The 15,156-nt window shown below is 38.8% G+C and overlaps 1 protein-coding gene across 1 annotated transcript in view; it reads right to left on the reverse strand.

Moving 5' to 3' along the window:
• Window positions 1–391: 391 nt before the first annotated feature.
• The window catches only part of LOC106094160 (uncharacterized), a 129,013-nt gene continuing 114,248 nt past the window's right edge, over window positions 392–15,156 (reverse strand). The window contains exons 21-22 of the mRNA XM_059361659.1: window positions 3,570–4,889; window positions 392–831 (exon numbers count right to left, since the gene is read on the reverse strand). Coding sequence (XP_059217642.1) covers window positions 635–831; window positions 3,570–4,889 — 1,517 coding nt within the window. The 3' untranslated portion in view covers window positions 392–634. The remainder of the gene's footprint in view (window positions 832–3,569; window positions 4,890–15,156) is intronic.

Raw genomic sequence — 15,156 nt, forward strand, 5'->3', positions numbered from 1 at the left:
TGCCTGAAATTTTGTACGACGGATCCTCTCATGACCATCAACATAAGTGTTTAGTATGGTCTGAATCGGTCTATAGCCCGATACAGCTCCCATATAAATCGATCTCTCTATTTTACTCCGTGAGCCCCCAAAGGTCGCAATTCTTATTCGAATTGGCTGACATTTTACACAGGTCTCCAACATATAATTTAATTGTGGTCTAAACCGGATCATATCTTGATATCGCTCTTATAGCAGAGCAAATCTTTTCTTATATCATTTTTTGCCTAAGAAGAGATGTCGGGAAAAGAACTCGACAAATGCGCTCCATGGTAGAGGGTATATAAGATTCGGCCCGGCCGAACTTAGCACGCTTTTACTTGTTTCATTTTCATTTTGGCCACCACTGAAGTAAGTGTATGTTACCGAACACATAAGTTATCTAATTTATTTAAAAGAATTAAAATATAATGTGCTTATATCCTTTTGAGCTCAAATATGGACGTGCTTCTTGGAACAACAGAAGGCGAGTGGGTATCAAATGTTTTGGAATCGATTAACAGGCATATTAAAATTACAATATCGGTATGGAGAGTGGGCTTGTGTAACTGCAATTTCGTCTCGTATGCCTCCATGTTGGTAACCCATAAGGTCATTAATCGTAGCAAAAAGGGCGCTTCCGATGTCCCTTGCCAATTTCTGCACTTTTGGTTTTTTTACGCATATGCTTCGGTATGACACGGAAAACTTCCGAGTCTATTTGCACTGGCATTGAGTTTTGTCTCATGGCGATCCATTTCATTTTGTTGTTTTCGATGTGCTTGGCGCGTTTTGCTGCATCAGAAATATTTGCTGGAATGAGGAAAATGTGAAATGAGAATTATTTGTGAACGTAATATAATTAAAAAAATATATATAACTGTGGGCATTTGAGAAAACAACTTGTTTCGAAATAAGACAATTTTCCAGGATTTTCGTTATAAACGTATCTCTTGAAGGCATTTCTTTCTGTCTTACCAGGGTCTTTCTACCATTTCAGGTTCCAGAGTTATCTAATAGGTCAAATCAACACATCTACACTTTTTTGTGAAATTGCATATGACAAAAGAACATAAATCAATTTAGCTGTCCGTTTTTCAAAAGATTCAAAAAAGTCCTTTTGACATAACTTATTTCAATGTACGGCCCTATTTTTTTTAACTAGTGCTTTTGACAAAACAACATATTTCGATATATTCCCACTTTTTATTGAATGTCAGTTTCACGCAAAAAAACACGTTATTCGATATAGGATGGATGCACTTATTTCATCTTTGTTGCTTAAAATAAATGTGACAAGACAACATATTATTTTTAAATTTTTTCAAAACCGGTTAGTGCTGGAATTTGGAAACCTGGAGTAAAAAAAGCTTCTAGGACTACTTTATCTAATTAGCTTTCCACATTTCCTTAAGTTCATTAACAAAAAGTTTTGTATGCTATTTTATGTGTTTTTTGCTATCCTGGGCTACGGGTCTCGTTAGACCGATAGGGACAACATGGGTATCGAATGAAAAATATTGGAGAGAAGAATACGAATATGGTATAAAAACTTGGGTTCAAGTATCCAAGGGGTCGCCCAAGCCCAAATCGGCTCCAAACAGACATATTGGACGTACATGTCAATATAGGACTGAAATGAAAAGTATTCGGGAGTAGACTACGAATATGACTTAAAAAATGAGGTTCAAGTAATTGATGGTCCAGGTAATTGATTCCCGGTAAGATCGTCAAATGGAAATATTACTCGATCATAGCTTCATGAAACTCAAATGAAAGGCATTTAAGAGCAGATTACGAATATGACATTAAATTTGTGTCCAAAAATCTAGGTGGTGCTTTAAGTCCAATAGGTTAGTTGACCCATTAAAACAATGGAAAATCACCCAAAACCTACCAAATATATATAAAGACCAATCACTACAATATGGGACTCAAATGAAAGGTATTTAAGATTAGAAAACTTATCCGATAGCCAATTGTCGGACCAAGTGTTTGGGGGACCACCCCAACCCCCTAAACATCCCTATATCGGACGTATCTAGCGACCATGATAATATGGGACTCAAATGAAACGTATTTGCGAGTAAAATACGAATCTGATATTGAAATGTGGGACCAAGTTTCTGGGGTCCATCCCTTTCCCAAAGGGATAGAGTGTAGAGTACATATTTGGTATTTAAATGTGCGACCATGTGTTTGGGGCTGCTCCTTCCCAAAAACACCTCCAAACACGACAAATTTACGACCATACCAATATGAGGCTCAAATGCAAGGTCTTTGGGAGTAAAGCACGAATCGGATATCAATATTAAGGAAAAGTGTCTATGGGGCCACCCACCCATAACAACACCTCAACACCTCAATAGGACGTATTTGCAATTTGGGGTTCAATTAAGAGGTGTTTAAGAGTAGAACACGAATCAAGCTCCACTCTCTTTAAGAGATAAGAGATATTGATAGTTTTTAGGACCGATACCCCACAATTTAAATGAAAGGTATTTGAGATTAGAAAACAAAATTGATATGCAATTTCGATGCCAATATCAATAAAGGGTTTAAATAAAAAATGCTATTTGGGAGTAGAGCACGATGCTGATTTATTTTGAGGGACCACCCCATTCCCAAAAAAACAATGGGCAATACGTGGCTCTAAATGAAAGGTATTTGAGATTAGAAAACGAATTTGATAACCAATTTTGGGGCCAAGTGTTGGGGTGACTCCTTAAAACAGTGGACAATATGTGGCTCTAAATGAAAGGTATTTGAGATTAGAAAACGAATTTGATAAAAAAATTTTGGGGCCAAGTGTTGGGGTGACTCCTTAAACCAATGGCAATATGGGGTTTAAATAAATGGTATGGTATATTAGAGTAGAGCACGATGCTGATATTTTTTCAGAGCTAAGTGTCTGGGGGACAATCTCATCTCCGAAAAAACCGCTAAATCGGACATACGTATTTACCGATCTTGGCAATATGGGACTCAAATGAAAGACATTTGGGAGTAGAGCACGAATGAAGTACATCTAACATCCAAACTAACTTCCAAACCCTAAAGCCGCCGAGCAAATTTAGGGACCAATAAAGACCATAAGGGATTTAGATAAAGGAATTTATATTGTTATATTTTTAGTCAAGCAATATACATATACTATTTTCGTAGCATGGCATTTGACTATAAGCTCTTTAATTGTCGAAAATAAATATACAAAGAATAATTTTGTTTCATATAAAGTAAAAGATGTCACAGGGGAGCGGGTCCGGTTCAGCTAGCCTCTGAATGGCTGTAAAATTTTTGTATAATATGTAGTACCTATTCCGAGGCACAGATATTTTTTGAGAAGCGAAACGTTAACACGTTCGCTCCACTTAACGGTTACTTCCAAATGCAGATAAAATATAAAACAAATATGTTCGTATATTAAAGGTAGTCATATATAGTTAATCAATTTGTCTATCTTAATTTAAACAGGAGATAAACCACAATAAGGTATGCCGTTATGCAATTGTTTCAACCTGGGAATATTAAAAAAAATCCTTTTTAATTACCTTTTGATATGCTATGCTGGTTTACATCTCTAGCATTAACGGAAACACAATTTTCGCTGTCATTGCTGGAACTATTACCCTCATCTGGCGTAGAATTGTTACGCAAAGCATCGCCTCTTTGCAACATGGATCGTTTTTGAGCCAATGAACTCTCGGCACTTGTTGTTGAAAGTGAGACTCTTTTCGGAGGGTGAACAGTATTAAACTTTCCATGTTTTTCTCGATAATTTCTGTAAAACATTTGAATTCGTTTTGCAGCAGTTTCCTGTAGTAGATATTCCAGAGATTCACTAATTGCAGCATTGCCGAAGGAAGCTCCACTTTCATTAAGAATCACAGTGGATTTGCAATCGCTGGTACGACCCAAACGCTTTCTTGCCAAATAACCTCTGGCACCTGCCTGGATTTTAGTTACTGCTGATACTATTGTAGATTCTGTTTCGGTTGATGTATCACCATTGTCTATCAAAGCTGTGCGTACATTGAAGGAATCCAACGTACGTGTTTTGTCATCGATGGCGTTATTAACTTCACTTTTATCGAAGCAATCAGAGTCCGCTTCGGAAAGGGAATAGGCCATCATTTTGCGTCGAATATTTTCAGAAGTATCATCATCCAAAAAAAAGTTTTCGCTAGTCAATTGGTCGTCAGCTGGCTCAATATATCTAACGGAATCATCTATTGTGACGCTCTTCATGAGATTTTTTATATCTGAGTCCGTTGCAATTGTATGCACCCGTTTCAATAAGCCTCTAATAGACAATTCATTGTAAGAGTCGTTTTGATTCTCAAAATTTAAATTTTCACCACCATCTTCACAGAGAATTATATCGCTTTGTGCCGAACTTTCGCGTGAATCATTTGACTCCATTTTTCCAACGATAATGCCTTCTTCATCAGTATCCACGTTATTTTCGAAGTAAATAACAGAGTCCACCGACGAATCTTCGAAGGTATACTTCCTATATTCAAATTTGCTCGAAATTTTATGTGTAGACTCTTTGCGCTGTTGCATTTTCGCTATGGAGTTGTCCAGACCGTCCAATTTTTCATATTTTAATTTAAGACTATCGTCAGTTTCAGTTTCTGAAGAATTAGGGTCTCCATTCGCTATTTTTCCTGGCCTGTTGGCACAGCTTCGCTCTGCTTGGACAAAGTCTCTATGTATCTCTGCAATTTCTTCCGTATTTGGCGATTTTGCCCATAAATATTCACTAGACCTACCGGAAAAAGCGCGTTCGGATTCGAGAAATGAAGCAATCATTTTTTTATTGTGCTCCGACTTTCGTTCGACAATATTTGGTATGGTTTTGTCTTCAACTGAAATTACAAAACGAAAACATATACATAAGTATGTTATTACAGATTAAGTGTGATGTCGAATAAATGAAGTTTAGTTATATATTAATTTTAAAGATTTTATACTCTGCTCCATAGGATGGGGGAATATTAACTTCTTCATTTCTTGTGTAACGTATAGAAAAATTGGAACCCCTTGGCATTCCAAGTCGATTAAATCATGTACGTCTGTCTTTCGAAGATGGGTACGTTTAGATATACCTAATCATACATAAACAACATATAAACCTATCACAATTCCTCATCATCTAGAGCGCGTGATGTTTTATTATGACTTCCAACATCCATACATAGGCCCCTGGTTTGATTTTTTAAGCGTTTAGAAATAGACTTCGAAGCCTCAATTTCCATCTGTTTTGACTGACATTTTGTTCGTGAAGTACACTTGTGCAGTACAACATCCCACGCAGACAGACCCATAATAGATATAGCTCCATATTAGCCGATCCCCGTATTTGTCGTCTTGAACATCTATAAGCCTTAGTTTTCACTTAATTACGTGGGAAGCAATCGCCGAGTTCATAGCGCGCTCCAATTGCCAGTGCGGGGATCGTGGGTTCGATTCCCACCAGAGGCCTTGGTCTGTCGCAACTTGGGTATCACAATGGACTTAAAATTGTCTAAGTGAGTCTATAACCGAGCGTCACTCTAATCTAACCTACGTGGGGGTACTCAAGATTCGGCCCGGCCTAACATATTACGCAAGAAGTACAAACAAATGCAAATTATTTCCATAAGTTTTGATTACCATTTCCAGTAAAACACTAAATTTTAATTTTTTAAACATAAAGGAATGAGCTTTAAAATAATTTTCTAAAATTTTCCTTCAAACTTCAATAATTCACTTGAAAAACATTTTTTGCTGAAGGGAATTATTATACTATTGGGTTGCCCAAAAAGTAATTGACAAATTTTTTCACAGCTTGTGATTTTGTAATTGCATTCTTTCTTCTGTCAGTTATCAGCTGTTACTTTTAGCTTGCTTTAATAAAAAAGTATATTTGATTAAAGTTCATTCTAAGTTTTATTAAAAATGCATTTACTTTCTTTTAAAAAAAACGACATACATATATATCTCGAAAATACGAATTTTACGGGAGAGCGAAAAAAAACACACAAAATAGCGTACACAACTTTTTGTGAATCAATTTAGGCAAATATAGACTGGTAATAAGATAAAGTAGTCTTTGAGCCTTTTTGCGCTATATCTCAAGATTCCAGCACTAATCGTTTATAAAAAAAAAGAATAATATATTGTTTATTTATATATATCGTTTTGTCAAATTTATTTTAAGCAAGAAATTAGCGCATTCTATGTCGAATTATGTTTTTGTTTTTTTGGTGAAACTGACATTCAATTCGAGAGGAGAGTCTCAGTGAGGAGTCAGGTGGCACTGGCTCTTAATTAAATACTGAGTGCAAATGATACTCGAGATGACAAGGCGAGTTATTGACGCTTTCAAATAACCAATGACTAACATCAGCGTGTGTTCCCAGGTTAGGGGCGGCTGGCGGCGAGCGTCGGATCTTGGGAGCAAGCGGCTCGCCACAACGAGGGATACATGTGTAATCCCACAAAACCCATGCGGTTGGGGCGCTGGGCCAGTAACCCGCCCCCGGAAAACGGAGAACTACTATGAGAAACAAAGGAATAGTATAAACGGACCACCTCCAACTTTGACGATCCACGCAAACGAAAAAAGGACCATGATTTGCGGATCTGCACCTGGAATGTCCGCACTCTTTATAAAGAATGTGCAGTATACGCGCTGACGGATGTATTAGAGAAGTACAAGGCAGATATTACCGCCTTACAAGAAGTGCGATGGACTGGGAATGGCGTCACAATAACACCAAACGGTGACGAACTATACATAGCTGCCATAACACGAGGCATGAATTTGGCTGTGGATTTGTGGTTAGTCGGAGACTGAAACACCTTGTCTCCAGCTTTATTACGGTGGATGAGAGGCTAGCCACAATTCGCATCAAAGCCAAATTCTTCAACATCAGCCTTATTTGTGCCCATGCCCCGACAGAAGACAACGACGAGCAGACCATGATATTTTCTACGAGCGGCTAGAGAGAGAATATGACCGCTGCCCCACCCATGATATTAAAATCGTTCTGGGAGATTTTAATGCGAAGATAGGGAAGGAAGACATTTTTGGTCCAACAGTCGGAAAGATTAGCCTCCACGAATTAACGTCCATTAATGGGTTGAGGATGATAGATTTCGCCGCGACAAAAAACATGGTTGTTAGTAGCACCAGATTTCAACATAAAAATATTCACAAAGCCACATGACCATATAGAACAACCCTGCAATCTGTAGCAACGCGCCAGATGAAGGAGAGGTATTGGGAGAAAAGGAGAGAGGAGAAACGTCTATTCCGCAGAAAGAAAAAGAAAATGGAAGGACGTGAGTGTGAGCGAATTGAGCTGTACAGGTCTCAGAATGAAGTCCGGAAATTCTACCAAAGAATTAAATATCAAATCGATGGCTTTGGTGGACACAAGAAAGGAGACAAGACGGAATGTGCCAACTACAGAGGAATAAGACTCCTCCCCATTGCATACAAGATACTCCCGAGCGTACTGTGTGAAAGATTAAAACTTAAAGTCAATGAGATAATTGGGCCCTACAATGCGGCTTTAGACCAGGTAAATCCACCCTGGACCAGATATTCACATTGCGCCAAATCCTGGAAAAGACCCGAGAAGGACAAATCAACACCTACCATCCCTTTGTTGACTATAAAGCCGCCTTCGGTACTCCTTTACGTTCAAAGGTATTTCAAGCCATGTCTGTGTTTGGTATCCCCGCAAAATTAATAGACTCTACAGGATGACACTTGCTGATACGCGTTTCTCAGTAAGAATGGAAAAGAATCTCTCCGAATCATTTAATACCAGACGAGGTTTCAGACAAGGAGACAGCCTATCGTGTGATCTCTTTAACATCATGCTGGAAAAGATTATACCAGATGCAGATGTGAATAGATATCACAAGAGAACACATGCTACTCGCCGATGCCGACGATATCGATATCAAAGGTCGGTCACTGAAAGTAGTAACTGCAGCCTTTGAAAGAATCGAAAGAGAGTCAGTATAAATGGGTCTGGCTGTAAAGGGAGATAAGACGAAATGGATGGTTTCAGCTTCCAAAAAGCCTTGCACATCCGAGCAGATAAAGAAATGGAGAAAGTTGGGAACCACAACTTTGAGACAGTCAGTAACATTATCTACATCGGCACCGCCGTAACCGAAACGAATTACACCAGTTTTGAGATTAAGCGAAGAATAATACTGGCAAACAGATGCTACTTTGGACTAAGTAAGCAGTTTAAAAACAATGCCACCTCTCGACAGACGAAGACTATACTTTACAAGACAATGATACTACCCGTGCTGTTATATGGTTCTGAAGCATGGGTACTTGTGAAAGCAGATGAGGCAGTGCTTTTGAGTATTTGAGGGAAAGATTCTTCGTAAAATATATGGACCAGTTTGCGTCAACGGAGAATATAGGCGACGTATGAACCAAGAGCTATATGAGCTGTATGACGACGATAGCATAGTTACACGCATCAAAATACAACGGCTGCGTTGGCTAGGTCATGTTGTCAGAATGGATGAAGAGGCTCCAGCAAAGAAGTCTTTTGAAAGCAAACACGGTGGTACACGCAAATCGGGAAGACCAAAAGCCCGATGGAAAGATCAAGTTGTGAGAGACACCTCGAAACTTAGTGTCAGAGATTTTAGAATGAGCGCAGAAGATCGAGGCGCTTGGAACGCTATTCTACGTTCGGCTAGTGGAAAAAATATTCTGTCATAGCCAATTAAAGTAAGTAAAGACATTCAATATAAAAGTGGAAATAAATTGAACTATGTTGTTTTGCTAAAAGCACTCTTTGAAAAAATTCGAGGCATACAATGAAATAAGTTGTTTTGTTTAACGGACTTTTTTGAATCGCTTGAAAATCGGGCAACTAATTTGATTTAACTTTTTCGTTTGTTTCTCTTTCGAGACGAGCTTTTCTTATATGCAATTTCAAAACAAGTAAGGACGGGCTAAAGTCGGGCGAAGCCGATCTTTTGACTCCCCACACCACATCGGATATGCAGGCTAAGTCGTCGAATTTAAAAATTGTTTATATGTGATATGTATAATTTCAATCAAAATCCGTACATATTGTAGGAGCCATACAGTAAATCGTTGTGCAAATTATTTAGAAGATCGATTGATAAATGCGTTAGCAAAGCCCTTAAAAGTGAAAATCGGGAGATTCAAATTTCTATGAAATTCATCTGTCACGAGAAACTTAATATTGCCGAATTGTGAAATTAAATATTGCCGAATATTGACAAATTCATAAATTATTGAGTATTATTCAAAATCGGATAAAAAAATATGTATAGGAGCTATATCTAAATCTGAACTGATTTCTATTAAATTCAATAGCAATACCGGAAGTCATATGGGACTTTGTGCCAGTCTTCGCGGGAATCGGCAAATGACCAAATAATTGCAATACTAGTCAAAATGGGACGAACATATTTATGGGAGCTAACACTTAATCTGAACCGATTTCTACGAAATACACTAATAATGTCGAGACTTATTAGAGATTCCCTCGTGCAAAATATCTTTATCTATATCTAAATTTGAATCGATTTCTATAAAACTCACCAATATTATCGAGACTTTTAAGAGATTCCCTCGTTTATAATTTAGTGCGAACCTGTTCAGAAATGACGATATAATTACAATTTTAGTCCAAATCGAACGAACAAATATATGGCAGCTATATCCAAATCTGAACCGATTTTATCCAATTTCAATAGGCTTCAACTCTAGGCCCAAGAAAACGCTTGTGCAAAATTTTAAGGCGATCGGATGAAAATTGCGACTTATACTTTGTACACAAATTAACATGGACAGACAGACGGACATTTCTAAATCGAATCAGAAAGTGATTCTGAGTCGATCGGTATGCTTATCAATGGGTCTATCTCTCTTCCTTCTGGATGTCACTAAGTTATAATACCCTGTACGATAGTAGTGGTGTAGGGTATACAAATATTGAAGTACGCTTTGGGTTCCCGCCAAACAACAACCCATCTGATACAAATAAACAGCCAGGCCCAATCGATTTGCACTGCTTAAAATAATTACTGAAATGGATATGATCTTAGCTCAGACCTAACCTCTGCGCTACGGTGGCGTCCTCCTGAGTGCGTTACTCATGAAATAAAGTCCGCCGCCTGAAAAAGTACCCACAATCAACCAATAACTTATTAGGAAAATAATAAAAAAGGACTGTTGAGTGCAGCGGACATGTTTTCATTTCGCTCCTCAAAGAAAAATGCTTTAAGTGCGCAACCAGTCGTCGGACAAATTTATAAGGAAGCGACGGATAAACCAGAGGGATGTACAGTTCGTCCCCAGCCTTTAAGTAAAGGTTTCCCCAGCCTTTAAGTAAAGGTTTCCGATTCAAACATCGACAGTGTTAATAACACAGTCGTTGCCGCCGAATCGACAGATGAGGACGGAGGAATAACGGCAGAAGTGAGCGAGGGCTTCGCTAAGCTCACAAGAAAACCGAGAAAGCAATCCAAGGCACGACGAACGAAGGAAGCAGAGCAGTATGCACCGGCAGCGCAATAGGGCGAAACTGCAGTTTCTGGAAGGGATAGAACTGACTTTCAAAGCACTTCTACGGAGGCTGGAAAAATAATCAGATCTCCTGAAGAGCATAACACTGCTAAAATGCTGAAGAAGAAAACGAGCTCCCCGCTTTCAAGTATTCTTGGAAGACCATGCCAGCCCTCCCGCAATGGAAAATCCAGATAGTGTCCTGCGATGGAAGACAAAGTCAGAACAGGAACATAGAAAGAGTGCACAGCCCCTGAGTCTTCATGGAGGACTGCGACTTCCAAACGGGCGACACAGACATCACGGAAGGGGAAGATGGTCGCTGAAAAAGATAAGGAACCGCCCCTTACGTCAGAGTCTCAAGGAAGAATAGCAGAGATGAGATGACTTATGTAGTCACCAATGTCGGCAGTGCATCTGGTTGGATTGTGTGGAACTCTGAAGAGGGTCCACCCATACAAATGATGAGCTGCGATTATAGAGGGGACATCTTAACACTGCGCTTTGTGTCAGCAGAATATATAGGTTATGTGAAGAAATTCGTCGGAAGTATCCACACTCGCTGGGGCGCAAAGCTCTCCGCGTGAAAAAAAAATGGTCATCTAACAGCTCACAAAGGCAACAGTCTTCATCAAGAGATGGGACAGCAAATTCGCGACGGAACGCACGTTGAGTTCTTAGGCAAGCAAAACCAAGGTTTGGTCGCAGAGAAGTGGAAGGACTTCCACAGGAGGAGAAGGAAGGAACTCTCCTTGTGGTTGGCATTAATCAAGTCTCCATGATAAGTTTGGCTAAGATTGAAGGCATAGCGAGCGAACTACGGGTCCAAGGCTGTCATTTTCTAGATTGGGAATATTAGGATAGGCAAAGATCCTCATATTGAGACATCATGCCGTGCAGTGAAAGTTGACTTAATACCATCCAGACCATCGCTGACTGTCCAAATAAACGCAAACGCTGATACTCGTTCGAGGACATGCGTCATTCGTCATAAAAATGTATATCTTATATATTCGCCAGAGTTGTCAACGTCGGATGCAACAGTGGTGAGGTAGGGAGACGGTGGAGCATACCTGCCATCACTCATTTGCCTTTCAACTCCCTTACACCGCCACCCATGTCGGATCTGCAACGGCTGGGTTGAAGGCAAAACAGACTCTCATCTCATTTCGTGTGAAAGTATTAACACTAATAAGCGGGGCCAAGCCCTGGCAGAATTCTTTAATACGAGCGACCTAATAACACTTAATAACCGGTATTGCCGCCATCTTTGGTAATAGGATTACGGAGGAAAGTTTAGATGTGACAATATGTTCCTAAAATCTAATCGATGAGGTTCAGGATTGGAGGGTCTCCATAGAGCATCCCTTCTCTGACCATCGCTACATTAGGTTTAGAACAGCACGGCCAAGCCGATCCGATAAGCTTCCGGAATAAGTTAAAAACCAACTGGCTAAAATTCGGAAGACTACTCAGAAGAAGGCTGGGGCAAGATAATTAACATTGTCCAAGCATAAATGGCATTGACGGCAATGTCAACGGGAGTACGACTACTAGTCGCCCTGACCTGATGTTATATTTCCATTTCATTTGAGGAGCAGTCACGCTCAACATTTGCATGAAATAATCTTCAAATAATAAATTTTATTGAACGTACTATCGATTCAAAAAAAGATTTCATGCATTTTTCTGAATTTTATGTTTCTTTTTTAAAAACTCTAAGGGGTAAGGATCCGAACCAGCTATGCATAAGGGCCGAAAGGGTCATGCATATGACATATGACTGGGCTGGACCTAAGGTTATCAATGTTAACACAGAAAAGATTGAAATCTCGTTTCCTCAATTGATTAAGTGTGAGACAGTCATTGCGGGTATGAGACTTAAGGCTATGGGACATAGGAAAGGAGCATGTCATACCATCGTGGTATAATCAAGGCGACGATAGGAAACCCGGATGGATTACAACAGGTTTCCGATTGGATACCTGAAATGACATTTGAGGTCGAGTGCGAGACACTACTGCCAGAGGTACAGTCTTGGATTGATGTAACTCTGGTATTGCCACCTGGAAGATGCTATGCAGGTAGACCAAAGCTAGAGCACAGAGTGGGCGTGGGTGAGATTTGCTTTAGACTGCCTGACCATAATTCCATCCTGTAGACAGAGGTCCGAACGATCACAGAATGCGTGAGGTGGTGTGGTGCGTCGGATGTGAACATCTTTACGGACAGTAAACTGACCATCAGGGCAATAACAACCTGGACGGTAAGGTCATGAAGAAGTAGATTAACGCCTTCTCTGAGGAAGGCACAATCCGAATCGTTTGGGTGCCGGGTCTTAGCGGAGTAAGGGGGAAGAAAAAGCAGATGAATTGGTAGTAAAGGCCAGAGGACTGCCGTCAATAAACTTGGTAAACTCGAAGCCTTTCGTTACGAAAATTCTATGGGGAGATCCGGATCGTGAGAAGACGAGGCTATTACTGAAAGAAAGTAAGAAGGGGGTCGTACAGATTTCGGTATCATAACGGGGCACATAGGACTACGAGCTTACTGATGCAAAATCTGTGCGGCAAATTATAGCATTTCTTAAGTCATTGCCCGATTTTCGCGGCTAACAGACACCGGTACTTAGGTGAGGATATAATACCTGACATGAACCAATTTCGCGCCTAGCAGACAAAGGTGGTTAGGTGGGACACAATACCAGACACGACCAACTTAGGAGAGTGGTATGGAAAACAATTAGGGATTTTGTAAGAAGCAAGGAATTCCTAACATAGATGTTCTTTTACGAGGTTACTTTTTAGTATTTAGAACGCACAACAAGCCAATTACTGGCTTAGGTGTGTATCCATTATGGCATTGGCGGATAAATATCCGCACCCTTTTTTCAAACTAACCTTACCTAGAGCTGCAGTTTTGAATCCTGGTGTAAAAAAAGCTTCAAAGACTACTTTATCCTGTAAGCAGTCCATGGTTGCTGAAATTGATGCACAAAAAATTTTAAACATATTTTATGTGTTTTTTGCTCTCCTGTAAAATTGGTATTTTCGAGATATGTTATTTTGTCAAATGTCCACAGATTTTCATTTGGGGTACGATCAGATTAGTCAAATATTTGACCCAACTTGTTTTGTCATTTTCGGCCGAAATATGTCAAACTCGTACATTCTTGAATTTATGTTCACATTATAAACATTTATTTAACACATTTTGTTTTTTCAAAAACAAATAAAAAAGCGTTATCCATTGTAAAAAGCACCTACACAAAAAAATTAATCGTTTATTTTGTTTTTCTCTTGTATTTCTTCCATTTGACAAAGGTTGTGAGACTATATTTTGTTTTTTTATTTGAGTAATGGTCAGTCAGCAAGCTGTCAGCATTTTTAAGAAAGCAGTCGTGAGGGTTTCTGGTTAATATTTTGCTCGATAATGAAATATCCATCCCAAATTAGGTATTCAAATGTTAGAAAACAAATCAACTTAACTCAACTTAACTCATAACTACACAAAAAAAATACAACGTTTGGGACATTTTAAGTTTTACTTTTTTTGTCACTGTAAAACGTTTCCCTTCTACATAACAAACGTTAGCCATAAACGTTGCATTATTGAACGAAACTAATTTTGTTTATTGCAAACCTTTGAGCAGCTTCGCCTACGGTAAAAGGACCTTTCCCTTTTAGCAAAACCTAAAGCACTTTAACGGCAGGGTTTCGGTAGACGCAAACGATTATTCGTTTATCGCAACAATAATTATTATCTTGTGTCTCTGCTGCTAGAGAGAAAGGGTGAGTGTTTGAGCGTATAAACCAGTTATGGACAAAAATACTCACACTATTTAACATTACGGTGTATTAACGCAAGAAAAGAATCCCAAAAAAGCCCATGGGCTTCCACATAATTGTACATGTGTGCTCATCACTGCTATAGACACATTGTCACACACAACAACTTTTCCTTTATTTTGACTGAGCAAAGAGCAGTATGTTGAACATATCGCTCGAGCGCGGCTACATTAGGCTACATTTACGCGATTAAGAAATATTCATTCCAATGTGTCAAAACAACAACTCCCATAAGTAATTTTTTGTTTTATTTAATGCATAATGAAGACATTAGAACAAAATTCAAAATCATAATGGAGTTGGGCGAAAGTGAAACGTTTTTAATATAATTGTGTATCATAGTATCGAAATAAATCCACAACTTTGAGTTTGTATTAACAACGGGGATCTGCTTATAATTGGTAAAATATTGAGTTTGAATTATGGTACAGTATTAAACTAAACTTAGCATCCTTTTCAATATGCACAGTCTATTTGGATATTAAAAAGAAACATAAGGAAACATAAGCGTGACGTTAAATGAATTACTATATAAAAAAAACTAGTAGAAACCAGGACTGCGGTGTCGGAATTGAGCAATTTTCTGCGGAGTCGGATTCGAGAAAACTCCGGTTCCGGATAAAATAGAAAAAAAATATTTCATTAAAAAAATATAATCTTAATTAAATTTAACAATCTTTGTCCTAACAAAAAAAAAAACGAAAATGAAAAAATATATAT

The sequence above is a fragment of the Stomoxys calcitrans genome, chromosome 2 (genome assembly GCF_963082655.1).
Source record: "Stomoxys calcitrans chromosome 2, idStoCalc2.1, whole genome shotgun sequence".
NCBI lineage: Eukaryota > Metazoa > Arthropoda > Insecta > Diptera > Muscidae > Stomoxys > Stomoxys calcitrans.